We start from the raw sequence: 20,746 nt of genomic DNA on the forward strand, positions 1-20,746 counted from the left end.
ATCAGCTTGAAACTTGTGACATATTCCTAAGAAACTATGTCAGTCACAGTCAAACAGCTAGCAGTTGAAAATGAGCGCGCTACAGTTCACACAAACAATCTGAAGTAAACAGGAAAAAAGGCATCTGACTAAGCGAAAATACAGAGAAGCACAGCCTGTCCTGTAGGAGGCGCTGTTACAAACATAAACAGATATTTTATAGAAGACTGGCGTCATTTGCTGGAAACGGAAGCTCCACTGTTGTTCATCCGTCAGTGAGCCTCGTCGTCGCATTAGCAGCGATGGCTACCACTGCAGCTAAACAAGCGCCTAAAATTGTCCCCAAAACGTCTACGGGAGGCACCGCGGCGGCGGGAGCTAGCGGTGGGCCCCCAGTAATGCCTCTTGCCTCTCCGCTTATGGGGAAAAAGAAGAAGCCGTTTCTGGGGATGCCCGCTCCGCTGGGCTACGTTCCCGGTCTGGGCAGAGGGTGAGTTAACCTCATGCTAACTAACTAGCTAGTAAAACTATACACAGTTAGGTGATGTCTGTTCAATGTTGCTCCTTTCTTAACAGACGTATTCATAGATAGTTTAGATTTCGATATTGTAAGAAGATAAAAAAAAAAACAAAAATTATAAAGCAAAATAAACACTAAAAATAAACTTTTAAACAACACTGGTTATTTAATTTATTGGCTGTTATAAGACGTGTTTATGTACTCCAGTGAACTCGGTGATGTCGGTTTGTCTGGACCCAGGCAAATAATAATTAATTATTACAAGGTGATTAATGCATGATAATATCCGTGATATTATTATCATGTGCCCTCATGATAAAATTGCACAATAAAAACGGGACCTGTTAAAATGTCCACCTTCTGCATAATATCTCTGTTCAACTAGATATCAGTAATAATTGAATATTTGTGTTCTAGTGCTACTGGGTTCACCACCCGGTCTGATATTGGTCCTGCTCGTGATGCTAATGATCCAGTGGATGATCGACACGCACCCCCTGGAAAAAGGACAGTTGGGGACCAAATGAAAAAAAATCAAGATGATGATGATGAAGATCTGAATGACACCAACTATGATGAGGTTTCTTTGACTAAATTGTTTCTGTCTGTAGTCTATTTCAGAATTCTGAAAGCTCAAGTTGATTAATAGTAGTTGTTTTATATAACAAGCTGTGTGTGTATGTGTTCATTTTTTTTAGTTCAATGGTTATGCAGGTAGCTTGTTCTCCAGTGGACCTTATGAGAAAGATGATGAAGAAGCAGATGCTATATATGCAGCACTAGACAAAAGGATGGATGAAAGACGCAAAGAAAGAAGGTTACAAGCTCATTTCCCACTTGATGAAATCCATACATATGAATGTCCTTCTACCTCAATTCTGCACTGTATTTAAAATAACTTGGATTTCAATATTGCATGTGTACCTGAAACTGATAACTATCTGTGGATTTTTAGGGAGCTGAGAGAAAAGGAAGAAATTGAGAAATATCGTATGGAGCGACCCAAAATCCAGCAACAGTTTTCAGATCTGAAGGTATAAAATTTGCACACCAAACATTTATTTCATCCTTTATCACAATAAATAAAACCCTTTTTTTATTTTTGTCAAGCCAATTTGTAATCAAAGCCATTGTAAAAGGCACAGATCAACGGGTTACACTATGCAATGACATGCTTAGTCAGTTGTGCTTGCAGTGGTACTTAATAGAAAGGAGCAATTAAAAATACATCTATTTGGAAAAGTGCAATGATGATGTGTAAAAACAACGAACTGAGTATATTTGCCATGTATAAGTTTTTACCTTGTGTTAACTGTGGAACACCAAACAATATTAATATGCATATCACACAATGCTTAAGTGTTAAACTACAGAGGTCATGACCTGTCATGTGTCTGTGTGAGTTGAACTAGAAAAGGTCAAATAAAAGAGCTGACATTCAGTTCACATTAAAAAAAGTTATATGGGTGTGATGATAGTTGATTGTTGATTTGTTGTATTGAGGCATTTAAGGAGAATTCTTACTTCTAGAATGTGGTTTACCCACAATTAACTTAAACAAGCACAATATGAATACACTTCCTTCATTGATAGCGATATAAGAATTCAGATGCTGCTGCTCTGTAAATGTATTGTTAATTGTGTACAGCCTGTGTATGGCTGCTTGACTGCATGAGCGTAGTGGGATAATTCTTATTGCAAAAATTAGTGCCATTTTATCTTTTCATATCATAACCTGCTGTAGAAACTTGTGGTCCTTGTTTCATAATCACTCACTCAGGCAGTTCGTGTGTAATATTTCTGAGAATCTTATTGCTCTTGGTATGCTGTTTTAGTTATTTGGGTGGTATTTACAGCAAATGCTAGGTTGTGACTGAGTTTTTCAGGAATTTAGATGAATATTTTTACTTTTGCAGATAAGCGTTCAGTTATATTTTCTTTCTCAACATTTTGTTTTTACTATGTGTCAAGATATTTAAAAAATACTATGAATGCTTCAAGTTTATTCAGAACTCTCTTCAACCCCCTTTTTATTACCATTACTTCACAGAGGAAGTTGGCAGAGGTGTCAGAGGAGGAGTGGCTTAGCATCCCTGAAGTTGGAGATGCTAGGAACAAACGGCAGAGGAATCCCCGCTATGAGAAACTCACCCCTGTCCCTGATAGCTTCTTTTCCAAACACCTGCAGAGTGGAGAGAACCACACCACTGTCGACCCTTTGCAAGGGGTTAGTATTGATGCAAACACACGCACTTCCAGCTAAAGCACATCACAGAAGAGCATGCTGTAGTTCCAGTCTGCCCCAGCAGGAGTCAGTGTCTCAGTGGAAAGAAGCAAATCTCTGCAACTGCTCAGTTCATACAGTGTGCCCTGCTCATTGTTTCACAATGCAAACTTGTAATATCTTGACAAAAGACACCTGCTGGTGCTGACAGCTCTACTAGGAATTTCCTGTACTATTTAAAATGAACCTCATTGGTCTTTCTGGCCCCTGCAAACAACTTAAAATGTTTTTTTTTAAAGGTAAAGAAAGAAAGAAAGATTGGAGACTTACTTGTTGAGTAATAAAACATTTTTTACATGTATTTATTGCATTTTTTAAATTACACATTATTATTTCCTTTTTTTGTTTGTGCTCAGTCTGCAGCACAAGACAGTCATTGTGCAGATTTAATAGGGTTTTCACATGCATCATAGACAGTGGTGAGAAAAGTGCCATATGATCTAAGCCTATGTGTCACAATCTGTTTAAACATGCTGTAACTAAATTCTCAGAGGCCGTTTTTTTTATTATTTCCTGTCACCACTAGCTGGGAGGCCTGAACACACCTTACCCAGGAAGCATGACCCCTGGTCTGATGACGCCAGGAACAGGAGAACTGGATATGAGGAAAATTGGTCAGGCCAGAAACACACTGATGGATATGAGACTCAGTCAGGTAACCTTATAATCCTGAGCTGTTCTTCTGTTGTTCATATATATATATAAGATTTAGCTATTCTCTTTGCCTTTCTATCTCTTCAGGTGTCTGACTCGGTAAGCGGGCAGACAGTTGTTGATCCAAAGGGTTACCTCACAGATCTTAACTCCATGATCCCCACATATGGAGGGGACATCAGGTAGAGACATGTTTGCTATATGAGATATTTGTAGAGTATCAATATGACATTAAGTTGTTGTGTTTGATAATTCATGCATGACTCCGCATGTTCAGTGACATCAAGAAGGCTCGTCTGCTGCTGAAATCGGTGAGGGAGACCAATCCTCACCATCCACCTGCCTGGATTGCTTCTGCAAGGCTGGAGGAAGTGACTGGAAAACTGCAGGTGGCCAGAAACCTGATCATGAAGGGCACAGAGATGTGTCCTAAGGTAAAGGAGGACTGATAGAAGACCAAATCTGTTCTGGCAATAAGCATGCACAAGGGCTGTTAAGAGTGCACAAATAATTTTACACTATTCTACAGGATTTTCTTTTTTTTTTTTTTTTTTTTTTTTTTTATATAAAATTGCTTTTAAATTATATGTGTCAGTTGGCATTACCAGTAACTTAATGAAGTTTCATCATCTTATTATTGGACTCATTTGCTTTCTTGTTGGGATGTGCATCGCTGTCTTTTAACCAGAGTGAAGACGTGTGGCTGGAGGCAGCCAGGCTTCAACCAGGTGACACCGCTAAAGCTGTGGTTGCCCAGGCTGTTCGTCACCTGCCGCAGTCCGTCCGCATCTACATCAGAGCTGCCGAGCTGGAGACAGATGTCAGAGCTAAGAAACGTGTCCTCAGAAAGGGTAAGACTGTTATACATTTCCTGTAACACAAGAGGTTTACAATGTTTTTGTTCAGTTTCTTTTGTCTGCATTCATGGTCAAATTCTGAGACGGTTGAGACATGTTTCTATTTTGTTGGTATAAGCAGAAGTTTATTTGCCTTGAGAATGATTCTCCTGCCAAAAGGAGGACACTAATTTCTGCAGGGCCAAAATTCAAGGCCAGTCTCAATCTGTTCATTATCTCATAAAAGTACTTGCACACAGCTTGATGGTTCTTTTGTACTAAGATTGGAGAAAAGACTTCTTCATTGTTACATTTGGCAGCTGTTTTTGTTTTTTTGTTTTTTTTTTTCTCCTCAAGGGCAGGCACTCCATTTAACCAGGGTGTCAATGCCCCAACACACACACCCCAATATTCCCAGCAGCATACTCAACTGACAGAGATGGATTGGAGCTTCCTTTGAGGAAAAGCTCTCTCGCCTCTACATGTTCAAATGCCTCTGCTCAAGTTTACGTCATTGCACAGAGAAACAGGCACTTTCTCTCTGCCTTCACACTAAACATTTTACTTTTAATGCATTACTAAACAACCAAATGTGTTAACTCCATGTCTGAATGGTGCTTTTCTGCATAAATAGATAAATAAATAAAAAGTCACAACTTACCAGATCAGTCATAAATACTGTCTCGCATTTATAGAGAACTAGTCTGAAGTGTATTCAGATGCATTGAAAGACAGATTTTTTGTAACTGTTATGGGGGGTTGTTATTATGGCACAGTGATCTGATTTCAGTGGGATCTTACACCTTACATAAATAAATAGCAGCTCTGTCCAAACTTTCACAACTTGTGATTTTTTCCTACCTTTGTTGTGTGCAGCACCCAATCATTCTGCCCTTGTTGAGAGAAGAGAGACTGACTAGTATTCTCTAAGGCGTTTTGGGTTTATCTGCGGCTTCTGTGCCTGATCTTTGACAAATAAGGCAAACTTGGAGTCTAAACTATGTCAAAGGTTGTTTTTCTAGAGTTTACATTAAACAGTGTTATGTCAAGTGTAGTAAAACCCTCTTGACTATGAATGAAATAACTTTTTTTTTATTTTTATTTTTTTTTACTGTTTTAAACACCAGAATTAGCTCATACATGCAGGTTTTTAAACAAATATACACCCACTAAAACAAAGCAAATGGCTTTTGTCAGAAACAGCATTACACTTTGGGGTGCTGGTGCCATGCATTCCAGCAGCTTCCTTCAGAGACAACCCTGTGGACAACCAGAAGGAATGGCATTAAACCGTCCAGCAGGCTGACTTTGTTTAAGAAGCTGTTTAATAAGTCACCATGGAGAGTTGTAAACCTATTCTACTGTATTTATATCAGATGTTTACGGCTGCTGTCAGTGTTTTGAGCTTCTCCATGAAACAGTGCGCTGCATTCTTAAGTTTAGAGTTGTGCTGCCTCTTTCATCTCAGGATGCAGCACATTCAGCAAGTGTGTTAATGTGTCCATTAAGGTGTCATGTTTATGTAACTCCCAGCCTAAGCTTAAGTAGACAAAAATCGGTGACTACTGAGTAATTTGAAGTGACACCATCTATCTGTTGAACCCTTTCCCTCTGAAGACCAAAGCCACATGTTATTAGGTCTTTATTTTGAGTGAAAAGAGCTTAATTTATCACAGTGACTGTTTTAACAAGAGTAAACATGGCAAAAAACAATATCTTCATCTGCTCCTATTATCCTTTGGTGCCATATTTTAGGCTAATGTGATTTTTTTGTTATGGCAGTATTGTGACAGAAGTCTCTTAAGAACTTCTGCATCATACCTTGCTTGATGTGCTGTGTAATCCTGCAGGAATGGTGTTTGTACTGTGGTAAGAAAGTGACCATAGTCAGGATGTAACAATGATGTCTCTGTAATAGATGAATGAAGCTAATAATCATATACATCCCATGTCTGAAAAATCCTAATATGTGGCTTAGTGGTTATTTTTATTAGCTGGTTCTAGCAACAAGCAAACCAGGTATATACTTTGCAGTATGCAGTAAGAAGTGTCAGTAAAGTGATTTAATAGTCATGCTGTTGTTGTCCATGTAGCCTTGGAAAATGTGTCTAAGTCAGTTCGACTGTGGAAGACAGCTGTTGAGCTGGAAGAACCAGAGGATGCCAGGATCATGCTTAGCAGAGCTGTGGAGTGTTGTCCTACAAGTGTGGAGGTATATTACAATCAGTGTTTTTTATACACACACAAATATATATATATATATAAATTTCTATATACACACTCTTTAAGCATCGCATATTGGGTGTTAAACTATGCATTTCAGCATATGAGCTTCTTCTTTTGTGTTTGTTTTTGATGTGATTGTTTTGTTTCCTGTAGCTGTGGCTGGCACTAGCCCGTTTGGAAACATATGAAAATGCCCGTCGCGTCTTGAACAAAGCTCGAGAGAATATCCCAACCGATCGGCACATCTGGATCACTGCTGCTAAGTTGGAGGAGGCCAATGGCAACACTCAGATGGTGGACAAGATCATTGACAGAGCCATTACTTCTCTGCGGGCCAACGGTGTGGAGATCAACAGAGAACAGTGGATACAGGTTTGCTATTGTTATTTTTGTTTTTTTTTTATGGTAGATCTAAACTTTGTACTCTGAAACGTTGATTGTGTTTTCACAAAAATGACAGTTTCTTATACATCCGTTAAAGATAAAAGAAGACTTAGGTTACTTTATAAACAACAAACATCCTTTGTCTGACGGGTAACAATACTGCTTAGCTTTTAGAGTACAAAGGTTCATATTCATAATGGGTGTAAACAGAAAGCTCAGCGATGAGCTTTACGTTTCTCTGATGAGATGAATATCTTTTCAATAAACAGACCAAGATGTGAGCTAAGTTACAATTAATGTCTTTCTGTAACTACAGTCATTCACAAAACTTTTTAATCCTTTTGATAATCCTCAGATTATCATACGAATAAAGTGAAAAATTGTGTGAGTGCACCTTTAAGCCTCGACGTGGAGGAACTACTGGTTGTCTCGTGTTTGTAGGCATGCCAATAAATGTTGGCAAAGAACCTTATGGGATGTAACAGAATACAAGCCAGCACCATGACTGACATTTTGTTTAGTGCAGCTCAGTTATTTTGCAATCGGAGGCTTTAAGACAAACCCCTGTTGGCTCTTAGGCTTTTTCTTTCTCTGCCTCAGTGTGTTGAAGGTTTGTATGGCGGATTAGACAGCTCTCAAAGAGAAATGACAGAATTCCTGTTTGATTGCTGCTATTGTTATTGCATTCTTATTTATGGTACTGCACTACTGTTTATGTTATGTGTTTCCTTTATGGGACCATGGATGGATAGTAGTACCTTGCTAAATCCGGTATATTTATGTCAGTATTCTACGTTCATTAATAAACATTGTCCCATTCACATAAACGGTTAAATGAAGAGAAGATCTATTGCTCTACACATAATGATGGAACTTTTAAATATAGAATATTGATGCAGGATTGTCTAACTGGACTAATATTCTGCTTTACCTCTGTCATAAGCTTGTTCTTTACTTTTCCTACTTGGAAAAAAAGGGTCTAGATTATGTCTTATAGAAGACTGAGGATCTATAAACTCTATAAATTATCTACATGGATGTAAATCAGTAACTCAGATTCATTCGGGGACTCTGGCAGAGCACATTTCCTCTGATATCAAGTGTTTACATACTACCATGTGAATTGTTTCATTTTTCCATTGAATTTTTTGGTCTACAACTGGTGCCAGCAGTTCATGCCTTGAATATTTAGCATTCTTCATCTTCACTCACAGACTTTTCTTTCCTAAATGCATCTACTTGTCCTGCAGGATGCAGAAGAGTGCGACAAAGCAGGCAGTGTGGCTACCTGTCAGGCTGTGATAAGGGCCGTCATTGGGATCGGCATAGAGGAGGAGGACCGCAAACACACCTGGATGGAAGACTCAGAGAGTGTGAGTTTGATTTTTAAGGTGGATCAGATCAATGGTGAACACTGATTTGAAGAGCCAGTATCTTTTTATTTTTATTCCTCCATTTGTGAATTATGAGCAGCGTTGCACTGAAAAAGTCTTGTAAAGAGCAGCACGACTGCTCGAACATGAAGTTAACTCAATTAAATTCTATTTATTTTAAGCTGTTTAGGCTTTATGTTCAGGTCAGATTATGTACACATACATGAGTGAGTAATCTTAACCAAATACACCTGTCACTCTTTTGATATTATCAGTTCCACAAGCAGAAGGCAGATGGTAAAAGCTGAATGATGCTTTACTGCACCACAAAAATAACAGAGCAGAGTTGACTGCACGTCTTGTCACCATAAGTCTGATGAATGATTAAAAATTTGTGTTAATCTGTGTAAAAAAAAAAGGAAAAAGAAAAAACGAGCAATAGAAAGATGTGAAGCATAGATCCTACAGTCAGGCTGAGTTTTTTTTTGTCTTAGTTTTAAATACAGCCAACCTGAATCTTTATACAAAAGTAGCTCTAACCACCTCGACCATGTAACAGCTGCCAGGGCCAAAAACAGCTCGTTCACCGTCCGTCTGTTAGCAACACAGCTTAAAAAGCAATGGACAGTTTGTGATGAGGCAGGAGCGATATCCAACATGTCATTTGTCACTTCTTCTCTTTGGTCTGCTGGATTGGCCGTTTGCTGTCACACTGTTAGCGTGCCAGTACCAGACCAAAGTTCACTTGCAAGCAGACCGAGACCCCTGGTATTCAAGCGGACCAGAGTTTGCTTATTTTGTCTCTTCTTGAGACAAAATGCGAGTTCAAACTGCTCCAAACAGACTGAACTTTCAGTGGAAGTGGACCAAAAAGTGCCAGTGTGAAAGCGCCCTTACTTTTATACTACAATAAAACTATATTTTTAAGCTCAAAGTTGTCACCAACAACCAAAAACAGACTGTAGTGGTTTAAAAATGATCTGATGGACATGTTGCTTAATGATAAACAAGAAGCTGTCAAATCATGACCTTCTCATCTCTTACCTACCGTGTTGTTAAAAATGGTATATGAGTAAATCAAATACACTCAGCTGATCATACTTCTAGCATCATAATCTTTGGTCAATGGTTAACTTAAATCTTGATGGGAGTAATGTTACCTAATGACTTTTTCACATAGGACACATTCAGATCTTGACACCTAGAATTATCATTTGCATCTTTATTTTCTGTTTGAGTGTAACTTGTTTCCTTTTGTGCCTCAGTGTGTGGCCCATGGAGCGCTGGAGTGTGCCAGGGCCATCTATGCCCATTCCCTGCAGGTGTTTCCCAGTAAGAAAAGTGTCTGGCTCAGAGCAGCCTACTTTGAGAAGAATCATGGCACCAGGTGATGAGCTCTGTTGTCTAAAGATAGCAAGTACTAGAAGTCAGATGCTTTCAGCTACTTTACATTTTGTTTTTTTTGTTTAACTACTCTTGTTTCATCTCATTTGACTCTCTAATACTTGTTTTGAACTGCTGCTTTATCCCCACTCTTCACCCCTGTTACATCTCCCAGAGAGTCTTTGGAGGCCCTCCTACAGAGAGCAGTGGCTCATTGTCCCAAAGCAGAGGTCCTCTGGCTAATGGGGGCCAAGTCCAAGTGGCTGGCTGAGGATGTGCCAGCAGCTCGAAGTATCCTCGCTCTGGCCTTCCAGGTAACAACAAAGTTATGCAAACACTGACTTGTTTGCACATCTGTAGCTTATTTGTACTTTTGTCTAACTGTTCCTCCACATGCGCTCTGTCCCTCCTGTTATTGTTTATTCAAGGCTAACCCCAACAGTGAAGAGATCTGGCTTGCTGCTGTCAAACTGGAGTCTGAAAATAACGAGTATGAAAGAGCCCGTCGACTGCTGGCCAAGGCTCGCAGCAGTGCACCAACAGCCAGGGTGAGTGAGAAAGCAAATAAAAGTGTGTATGAAAGTGAGACAATATGGCAAAATGAAAAGCTGTAGGGTCTGCTTTTCAGCTCAAACACAGCCATTTTTTGTCATTCAAAACTCTCGTCCAGATGGGGTTCAAGTTTGCTTTTTCGTTTTTCTTTGTTTTGTTTTTAAGACGGTTGAGCAAATAAACTAAAGCAAATGAATGTATCTATTTAACATTGAACTTTCAACACAATTATTGTAGCTCCACTGACCCATATTTCAGGGTTGATTTGACTATCAGGTTTTCTTCTTTTCTGTCAGAAAGCTGGTGTTTAATGGCAGGTTAACAGTTCATTATCTTGGAAGTGGTTTCTACAAACATTTTGTTCTGTTCAGGTTTAGGCTTGCAAAGTTTCTACGTCTCCAAACAGTCAGCACCACTCAAGCTGACAGATTCTGGCAGCTGTACTTCCTAAGTATCTGTCTGCCTACACTCCCTTTATGTCTAAATGGTATGGTGACAGACTTGACTAAAGGGGGCCTAATTTATTGTTGGGTGTACTGATTGCCTGACAGATAAGACATTGTGCTGTTAATGATGCAGTTAAGCATTTAGGATATGCTTTAGGATGGTGGCATGTGTTATTTTTGAAAACTAGAAAGGTATTGGCATTGCATTGCATGCGTTAAGCTGCAGTTCAAGTATGAAAAATTATTTTACTGTATTGTTGTTCGATTTTGAAAAATCTTTGTCGGGTGTATTACAAACGGTCCTGCTCATGCATGCTTCCTGTCCGACCAACGTATTTCTTTGTAATCTCTTTAGGTATTTATGAAATCGGTGAAGCTGGAGTGGGTGTTAGAAAAGATAGATGATGCCCAGGAGCTGTGCACCGAGGCCCTGAAACACTACGAAGACTTCCCGAAGCTTTGGATGATGCGAGGCCAGATTGAGGAGCAGTGTGAAAATATGGACAAGGCCAGAGAGGCCTATAACCAAGGGGTGAGGCTGGGAAAATGCTTCTGGCTTGGAACTTAAGTTGATTTCTAAAGTTTATTTAAATAAAAGTTTTCAATCAAGATAGGGGCCATATCCCTTGACTTTGTGGTTGTTTACCTCCTGTTGTCTGTAGTTAAAAAAATGTCCCCAGTCGGTACCTCTGTGGTTACTGCTGTCTCGTCTGGAAGAGAGAGTTGGACAGCTGACCAGAGCCAGAGCAATCCTGGAGAAAGCCCGACTCAAGAACCCGCAGAGCCCTGAGCTCTGGTGAGAACACAACAGTGAAAATATGTTGTGCCAAATTAATTCAATAACAAGCAGATGTCTGAGATTTAGCTTAAAATCAGTCTCCAGAGCAGACAGCATAGCAAGTATGTGCTTGTCTACATACAATTATAAATAGTTTGCTTTCCAGGATTCAATATGTAATGCAGCTTGAATTATGTCTGAAATGAAAAATAAGTAAATGAAGAAAAAAATAATAAGGAGATAAAGTCTGTGGTCCTTAAATGATGTGTATGTGCAAACCAGGTTGGAGTCTGTCAGACTGGAGTACCGGGCTGGGCTGAAGAACATAGCTAACACTCTAATGGCCAAAGCCCTGCAGGAGTGCCCAAATTCAGGTATATAATGCTGCATTTGTGTGAAGACTTTTTGTTTTTAAATTCAGAATCCCAAAATCTCGTTTTTTTTTTTTTTTTTTTTTTTTTTTTTTATGCAAACTCAATTTTGTTAGTGGTTTTATGAGTATGTTTGCTCTTTCACTTTATTGTTTTTCTCCGAAGTAATTGACATATTTGGCAGTAGTTTATAATTAAAAAAAATCATTTCCATTTTCCAAAGGCATCTTGTGGGCTGAGGCCGTGTTCCTGGAAGCCAGGCCGCAGAGGAAGACTAAGAGTGTGGATGCGTTGAAGAAATGTGAACATGATCCTCATGTCCTACTTGCTGTAGCAAAGTATGAGTGAATCTTTTCAGTTTTTTATTTTACTTTTTTTTTTTTTTTTTAATTACCTCATTAGTAATTAAGTTTACTCTTTGTGATTTGTATTACAAAACTGTCTTTACAGTTCTGGTTTCACAGTGTATTTATATAATTGGTAGAGATTAATCTCTTTTTATGTTTTGCATATTCACTGTTCTGCACATCTCAGGTTGTTTTGGAGCGAGCGTAAAATCACCAAAGCCAGAGAGTGGTTCCTCAGAACAGTCAAGATTGAGCCAGACCTGGGAGACGCTTGGGCTCTCTTTTACAAGTTTGAGTTGCAGCATGGTACACAGGTATGAATTTTATGTCTAGACTTGTGCTACACTATCAGTGGTAACATCTACATTGGAGCTAAAATTCTCTTTTCAGCATTTTATATTATTGCTTTTTCTTATTTACGAAGTTCACAGTCTCTCCTGAAACGCTTGTCATAGCATGGGGGTGTTTTTGGTGTTTAACTTTACTGGTCTGCATCCATCAGGAACAGCAGGAAGAGGTGCTAAAGCGCTGTGAGAATGCAGAGCCCCGCCATGGAGAGCTTTGGTGCGCTGAGTCCAAACACGTCCTGAACTGGCAGAAAAAGACAGGAGAGATCTTGATGCAGGTAGCCAGCAAGATCAAGAACACTTTTTGAAACTTGGACTGAAAACACATGGAAGACCCTGGGATTCACCAGTCGAACAGGAAAACGGCTGTGGACGTGCTTGTTGTTCAGCGGGACTTGGCCATCTCAAACACACACACTTAGTTTTTGATGTTATCCTACTTTTTCAGATTTGCATCTTTTTTTTGTTCTTACAAGCAGAAAATAATGATTTAATATCAGTGTAAAAAGCAGAATAAATCTGACAGAAATGACCATTTAGAGCTTTTGTGCATAGGTTTGTGAGTTTTTCTTAAAGGTTTCCTGTCAAGTCTCATGTAGGCTGTTGACCCTCTAGATGAAGCAAAGTCTTGGTTCTGGAAATTGAAACCATGTTATTGTCGGTTTCTCTACTTTTAAAATATTTGTCCTGTGAAGTAAACCTCCTCCTAGCTGCAGGAAGGTGTCTTCTGTCAATTTTTTTTAGATTTTTTTCCTGCAATCATTTCATGTGTTCCCTTCAAAAGTCTTCAGAGTTCTACTTCTTAGTATGATGCTGCCATGCCCAGCAGCATGCTTAAGATAAAGATTTTCTCTATTAATGAGCTTTGCTGAGCTTATACCAGAAACTTTTAACAGTGTTACCCCAAGTATTTTCCCCTGTCTCCAGTTTGTGTCAATCTGCATGCTCCTGACATTTCTCTTTGAAATTTTGCAGTAGGAAGAAGCATCTATGATCATACTAACCCTCTGCATCATTAAAGAGAAAAACACACCCACCTAATGCAGTAAACTTAAAAGAACAGCAAAAAAAAAAAAAAAAACCAGTTTTAATTTGACATCACCTTTGTATTTACTGATTTCAGTCTCTATCGGGTGGCTACATTTTAAAAAGTACACTTTTTTTTCTTCTTTTTTTTATATTTTATAGTTCTGAATTTGGCTGTCCCAACAGGATTTTATTGTGTATCTAGTCTTGGACCAGAGCTGTTTCTTTCATGTTTATTCAGCTTTTTCTACAGCTTAAATACTTGCTGTATCTGTCCAGTAATGAAATAAAGTTTTACGCATGAAAGCTTTTTTTTCAAAAACATGCCAAAAGAAGAAAAAATGGAAAAAATGCTATTGTGATTTAAATGTCAAGCCTGATATCGGTGCACAGTTCCCTTCTTTGTTTGAAATGGTTTTCCCAGACCTTTGAGTTCAACCAATCCTCCAGTGGTACTATGGTTGTCTTGTTTTAACTCTGGTAGTTTAGCTCAAAGTCAGAATCTGTGCATGTTGTAAATTGTGCAGCATTAACCTGAAGCACCAGTTAGGAGGTTTTCTGTTAGCAAAGTGTAAACGTTACATCTTACTTAAACCACCCACGGAGAATTTAAACCTTGCTCAGCAGCGTTTTAAACAAATGCTCCAATAAATTACACTTCATTTGGTATCCCCTGTTCCAAATGAAACCGAAAGGATGATGGAAAGTGAGTGATTGCAGAAGTTTCTTGGGCTTGATCGGACTGGAGTTTGGTGAAATCTTAAGCCCAGCGGCAGCAATCCATGACGGGAAAGGAAATCGGAGCAACAGTCACGCTGGTTATGGTGGAAACAATAAAGCACCACGTCGGACGTCTCTCCGCCGCAGCATTAACCTCTGCACCAGAGGAAGTGCAAAAATATTAAAGGGGGGGAAAAAGGATTGTTTACAATGAGCGCAGTCGGATCAGGACCAATTCCTTGGATCTTCCAGTCACTGACAGAGATGGGTTTACTCCTGTGAGGATCCTGCTGAAAGACATGATAAATGGTAAGTGCAGCGGTGCGTATTTACGCAGCAGGTTAGCTGATATGGAAAAATCACTGCAAGTTACGTTGCAGACAAGACTGTATACACTATTTACGTTCTTTCATTTTTCAACTTTCTTTGATGCAGTGTCTGACCGGAACTCTGCTCCGTAGTGTCCTGGTGGTTCTCTTGTTGGCCAACTCTTGTGGTAAACGTAGGTGTAATTATAAAGAAATACTGGGATCCTACAGAGAAGTCATCTTCGTTGAGCTACAGAATCTGGTATGACCACAACTTTAATCATAAGGATTTGTACTGCACGAATAACTTAACAGAGATATTAGTTTTTATTTCATTCGAGTATTTTGTAAGCTTTTTTTCCAACCTGTTGCAGCTACTACTGAATTACTGAATAGGTGACAGGCTGCCCTCCAGTGTTTGCTATGCAAGCAAAATTATTATCAAGGCAAAGCTCGTGTCTATTTCCTAAATGACAGACGAACATAACGTCTTAAATAATTCCGTATTTGCCTCCAAATTTTTGCAGAATCTGACTGGTTCACTTAATGCTTTCAAGGAGAGAGACCCCTGTCCGTCGGGAAAGGTAAATGGCATCACATTCAGCGCACTTCCAGCATTGGCCCAGATACGCAAAATGCAACAAGGGAACCAATAACTAAACAAACCTTTAGAAAATTACGAACTAACTAACTAACTAACTAACTAACTAACTAACTAAATAAATAAATAAATGGAAAACCAAAGAAAAAACTTTGGCAAACAAACGAAAATTTAAAAAAGAGAAAACAAAACATTTTATGAAGTACATGATGGAAAATAACCCTCACAAACCTTCAAGTTCCAGAAAAACGTTAAGACAAAAAAAAGTGACAAATTTTATGCCACTTAAGATTTTTTTTCTTTTGTATTTAGTGAATTGTGTTTTATTAAGTTCGCTTTTATCTCTTGTTTACTAAAATGCTTATTTGTTTTGTTACTGTTTTCTGTTTAGTAAGATACTTTTGATTGCTGGAATTTTGTTTTGTTTATCCAGTGCCACTAGCACACTTTCAGCACCATGGACAGGGTAATTTACGTGTCCATTGCCGTCTCAAAATCCACTAGTGTTAGAGATGGCAAATGGAGAGGAACGTTTTCCTAAAGGAAAGATGGAAACTGACTCATATGTGTAGACCCTAGTGGACTATTTCAAATGTTTCTACTCCTTCACTGTCTGAGTTGTTGTCTGCTGGCAGCCACATCGTATCCTCGTGTCCATCTATGGTATGACAAAGCAAATACTGTGCCAGAGGAGTGGCAAACAGTCGGACCTAGAGAAGCCCGTTGAGAGCATGGAGCTGCTCATCATTCAAAACTGTAGTCCTGATTATATGGTAAGAAATGCTTTAACACATCTATCACCACAAATAAAAAAAAAATAGCATAATAAATACATCTTTTTTTCTCCTTGTTGCTTACTTTCAGGGAAAGAAAGCCTCTTGTTCAGCTGTCCGGAAAATACAAGGAAAGAAGAGAAAGAGGTTTAGATTAATTAAAGTCATCAAGATGCTAGTCACTTGTTGGGAAAAACTTCAGAGTGTCTCTATGCTCTCTAAGTAGGAAATATTGTCTCATTTGGCTCCTAAAACGTGTGCTGCCTTCTCATGAAGATACCAGTTGAATTTCTGTTATGTGCACTGCACCGTGACATGACTGATGACTGATCCCACTCTGTTCAAATAGCTGCTTTTTAATGCAATGAATGTTTACTGTTGTCAAGTTCTCAGTGTGCTGTGAATTAAAACAGCTAGCCTTTGCATGCCAGCATTACTCCTTGTTATTTAGAATATAGTTTCATAGTAACCACAGATAAGCTAAAAAAAATAAAAAAAAGATAAATAAATAAATACATCCAAAATGCATTCAAATACTTTTAGAATATGTACATTAACAAGGTCTCTCCTGTTGTCACAACCTCTATGTTTTGTATTTGTGAACATAGCCAAACAATGTTCTTCTGTTTTGCTGTGAAGTTTATGCCACATAATAAAATGTTAAAATATCTGTCTACCTGCTTGACTTTCTTTCTTTCTTGTTAATGAAAGGTTGGAAAAAATAACAATAATAATAACAATAATAACTATTATTATTATTATTATTATTATTATTATTATTATTATTATTATTAATAATAACAATAATAATATTTATTATTTTTTTTATTATTATTATTATTAATAATAACAATAATAATATATATATATATTTTTTTTATTATTATTATACTTGGGGCTGGAGATGTAATCCTTTAAATGAAAGAACTGCAGGCGCAATACGTTAACAAGGAGCGGAACATTTCTAATACGGCCCTGTTTCCACCCGGAGCAAGAATATTATTACTCATCTTCCAACAAACGATTTACCAGCGTGAAAAATCAGTTATCTTAAAGTAGGTATTGTTATATTACATACATGTATGTTCAAAACCTTGAATAACGTTATTTAAATGCTGTCGTTTGCGTCAACTTTTTCTTAATAATGTTTTTCAGAAACGGACGAACCGCATCATTTCCGAGCTGTAGCTTATTAGATTAGCATCACACTCTAACATATTTTTAAGGAAACGCATTCTTGGCAGTATGAACGTGAAAAACTCACTCTACAGATGACAGAAACGTAAGATATTTTGCTAGCTTAAGGTTTGTGTTAATTATCTTTGCTGGAGCAGACATGGCAAGTATTAGCAGCACAAACATGGATCCAGATGTTGCTCGCAGGCTGTTTGAGGAGGGAGCTACCCTGGTGCTGCTGGGTGTTCCTCGAGGTACAGAGCTCGGAATAGACTGCAAGAGTTGGCAAGTTGGTCCTCTCTTTCGGGGAGTTAAGATGATCCCCCCAGGATTACACTTCCTTAATTACAGCCCTGTTAACTCGCCAAGCTGTGGAGGAGAAATTGGCCCTAAAAGAGGCCTATTTATTAATCTCAAACCCAGAGAGATTTTACTGGCCAACTGGGATCCCAAAGAAGAAGATCTCGATTTCTCAGCCTCCAAGAATGACGAGGAAGTAAACCGGATCCGTGAGACCTTGCAAGAATTAGATCCGTACTTAGGCCCTTATCCCTATGAGGTGATGAGGAAATGGGTTTCTCTCACAGACCGTCTCAGTGAGGAATTGGCCTTTAACTTGCAGCCTCTTTCAGGTCGAGTATGCGCCTTCAGTGATGTCATTCCTGAGGTTCAGTTAAGGCACACCAAAGACAGGGCAGAGCAGCCGAGGAATGACACGGCCTGTCAGAGCATGAAAGAAGGACTCGACAGGCTCCCTAAGATGAAGCAAAGGGAGGGGACCGAGTTGCGCTTCTCTGTTATCCCCAAGCAAACCTACCCACCTGGGGCCACACCAGCTGAGATCACACAGTGTAGCATGGACCTGAGTTATGCTCTGGAGACTGTGCTGGAGAAGAACCACAGTCAGCAGCCTCTAAACCTACTGGGTATGTTTTATGTTTACTAATATATGGTTGACAAACTTAACACAATGTTACATTTGATATAAAAGAAAAAAAAATGACAATACATCTCTTACAGGTGAGCTGCAGTTCGCCTTTGTGTGTTTCTTGATTGGAAATGTGTATGAGGGCTTTGAGCACTGGAAGTGCCTCCTGGCTCTGATGTGCCGCGCGGAAGAAGCCATGAGGAAGCATAAGGAACTCTACCTGGGCCTCATTGCTGTGCTTTACCACCAGCTTGGAGAAATACCCCCTGACTTTTTTGTTGACATTGTTTCACAAAACAACTTCCTTACCACCACACTTCAGGTATAGTAGATGCAAGAGAACATATTTACTTTTTAGATATTGGCTTTTGCCAGGCATTTATATCCTGTCCAGGATGTTTAAAATCCAGCCACAAAATGTAGTGTTTATTCGGAGACTATAAGGTAAATCCACAATGAATGATCTGTGATAACACCATTATTTATCACATTATAATAAAAATAAAAAGATTGCAATTGCTGTTTTTTTGCTAAGAGATCTCTATTTTGACCAAGAAATTATGATGAACCCACTTCCTGTCAAACTTTTGACCAATGAGATGATTTAAATTTACAGTAATGTCCAATCAGGAGGAGCCAAAGATCAATAAGTGACAAGTTAGTTTATTTTCTGTCTGACAAGAACAACTGGCTGAAATGAAGAAAACGTTTATGACACGGGGTGGTGCTAAAAATGAGCTGAGTTGGACTTGGTTTTTGAGGATAGTAGGTAAATAAATATAAATAGTAGAAAATGTCTGGAGAAAAAAAAGTGTAAATATGTAAGTAGTTTCTGTTGTGTGTTTGAGAATAAAAAATGTTTTTATTGAAACAAAGCCAACTTGACACAATGATGTGCGGATGAGAAAAGGATTGGTCACTGTTGATCTGTGATACTTTTACTCTATTTTATTTAGCTTGCATTTATGATGCCATATATAATAATAGATTCATTTTACATAATTTCAGCCTCATAATTTGACAATTGAGGCTGTCCAGAAAAAATTATGTTGTTTTATTGACTGGTCTAAAAAAGTTGTGGTTCTATTGTATTTTTACATAGAAAAAAAAAAAAAAGCAAAAACAGGCAAACCAAAAATAGCTAAAAATGTCTTGGAGTCTTAAGAGTTAAAAGTAAGCCGTGACATTAAGCCAGTGTGAACAATTACTGGACTTAAAATCAAAGCTGCTAAATAACATACAGCTATAGTATTGTAGTAGTGTAGTATAGTTATTGTACCAACTTTGTCCATACCAATTTGTTCCCTGTTTCTACCATTACTCCAGTACTGTTAGTCACCATTCTGTTAAAAGGCTATTCATTATGTTTGGTGGAAATCTAGTCTGTACTGTCAGCTAACAAGTGTTACTGGTAAGATCTAATTTGCAAATTATAGTTTGTACTATTAATTTGTGCCTAAAGTAAACAATGTAAACCATTTGTTTAAGCGATTGGCTAACAAATATCCAATTTTCAGTTTTCTTAGTCTTAACTTATAGCTAGTAATGTAAACCTGCCAACAACTTGGGTTGTTTAATTTTTTAACTATTATTGATTTTTATTATTTATTAAATTTTTTTTTGCCCCCAGACCCCTCATGAGGTCTAGTGGGGCATTACTAAATGACTATTATTAACTTCACCTTTACAAATCTCCACATTGTTTTATTATATTGCAGGACTTTTTCCAGCTTGCCACTGGACCAGGTATAGACGGCACCCTACGTAAGAGAGCAGAGAAGTTCAAAACCCATCTGACCAAGAAGTTTCGCTGGGATTTTGATGCAGACCTGGAAGACTGTGCACCTGTGGTGGTGGAGCTGCCTGAAGGCGTCACAGTGGACTGAAACAGTTCTCTTCAGATCCTTCAGGTTCGAAGAAGGTTCGAAGAAACTTGAACCACTGCAGTGCTGCAGTCCTTCCACATATTTGTGTCGTTCCTCAGCAGAATGTGTTGAGGCTGTTAAGTGTGGGCTGTTATACATCCTAAATTCATATCCATAGTTTGTACCCCGTCATGAAGAAAGCAAACATTAAATCATCTGTAGTATTAGAGGCCGAGTAGAGCTGCAGGGTAGAAGACAGCAGTGACCTCTGGTGGTGGTTATCTCAGTCTCATAAAATAAGGTTAAAATGAACTTTTAACCTTGTTTTAACTGGACAGAGTTGGAAATATAAAATCTTCTTATAAAAATTGTAATTTTTACTATGTAATTAAATAAATTTAAACTAAGATTTACTAAAAATAAAAAGATAATATACACTGATATATATGGTGTGACACAAAATAAAAGTAATACTAGTGACTTTAGGTTTTAAATTCTTAAAACACATTTATTTCAAGCCTAAGTACTATTTTGTCACCGTAAACATGTTTCACTTTCTGCGGACGGCTTTCTCTTGGTTTTGTATTTCAGTTAATTTTTGAACCAAAATTTTCCTTCAATAAAATGGAAAAAACAAAAGAAAAACATCATCTGTTTTGAGTTCCTGTCTGATTATACGTCTATCATTGCCCGGAATAGAAAAATGTTGCTTTGTCCTCCACTAGATGGCACAAGTGTTATTTATTTTGATATATGATGCACTTAAAAGTGCATTCCTGTGGATCAACACTACATATTCAGAATAGCTGTTTTTGGTGCTGGGAGGGTTTACATCCCTGCTGGGCACTGGATACTTAGCTAAAGCCTGT

The 20,746-nt window shown here is 38.3% G+C and overlaps 2 protein-coding genes across 3 annotated transcripts; both read left to right on the plus strand.

Moving 5' to 3' along the window:
- The first annotated feature begins 240 nt into the window (after positions 1-240).
- On the plus strand, positions 241-13,606 carry prpf6 (PRP6 pre-mRNA processing factor 6 homolog (S. cerevisiae)). The gene is made up of 21 exons (XM_042003979.1): positions 241-469; positions 917-1,079; positions 1,198-1,316; positions 1,455-1,533; positions 2,550-2,726; positions 3,310-3,438; positions 3,525-3,619; positions 3,715-3,871; positions 4,126-4,288; positions 6,367-6,485; positions 6,653-6,871; positions 8,134-8,256; positions 9,522-9,643; positions 9,815-9,953; positions 10,068-10,187; positions 10,993-11,169; positions 11,300-11,433; positions 11,698-11,789; positions 12,010-12,124; positions 12,321-12,447; positions 12,636-13,606. Exons 1-21 carry the CDS (start codon positions 282-284, stop codon positions 12,786-12,788), a joined length of 2,910 nt encoding a protein of 969 aa, XP_041859913.1. The 5' UTR covers positions 241-281; the 3' UTR covers positions 12,789-13,606.
- A 3,269-nt stretch (positions 13,607-16,875) lies between these two features.
- Positions 16,876-20,502, plus strand: aar2 (AAR2 splicing factor). Of its 2 annotated transcripts, none has more exons than XM_042004010.1 (4): positions 16,876-16,963; positions 17,064-18,010; positions 18,105-18,334; positions 19,731-20,502. In XM_042004010.1, the coding sequence occupies exons 2-4, from the start codon at positions 17,245-17,247 to the stop codon at positions 19,896-19,898; spliced, it is 1,164 nt and encodes a 387-aa protein (XP_041859944.1). In that variant the 5' UTR covers positions 16,876-16,963; positions 17,064-17,244; the 3' UTR covers positions 19,899-20,502. The 2 variants fall into 2 exon arrangements, with proteins under 2 accessions (XP_041859944.1, XP_041859945.1); XM_042004011.1 differs by having other exon boundaries at positions 16,883-16,963; positions 17,243-18,010.
- The last annotated feature ends 244 nt before the right edge of the window (positions 20,503-20,746 follow it).

The sequence above is a fragment of the Melanotaenia boesemani genome, chromosome 13 (genome assembly GCF_017639745.1).
Source record: "Melanotaenia boesemani isolate fMelBoe1 chromosome 13, fMelBoe1.pri, whole genome shotgun sequence".
Lineage (NCBI taxonomy): Eukaryota > Metazoa > Chordata > Actinopteri > Atheriniformes > Melanotaeniidae > Melanotaenia > Melanotaenia boesemani.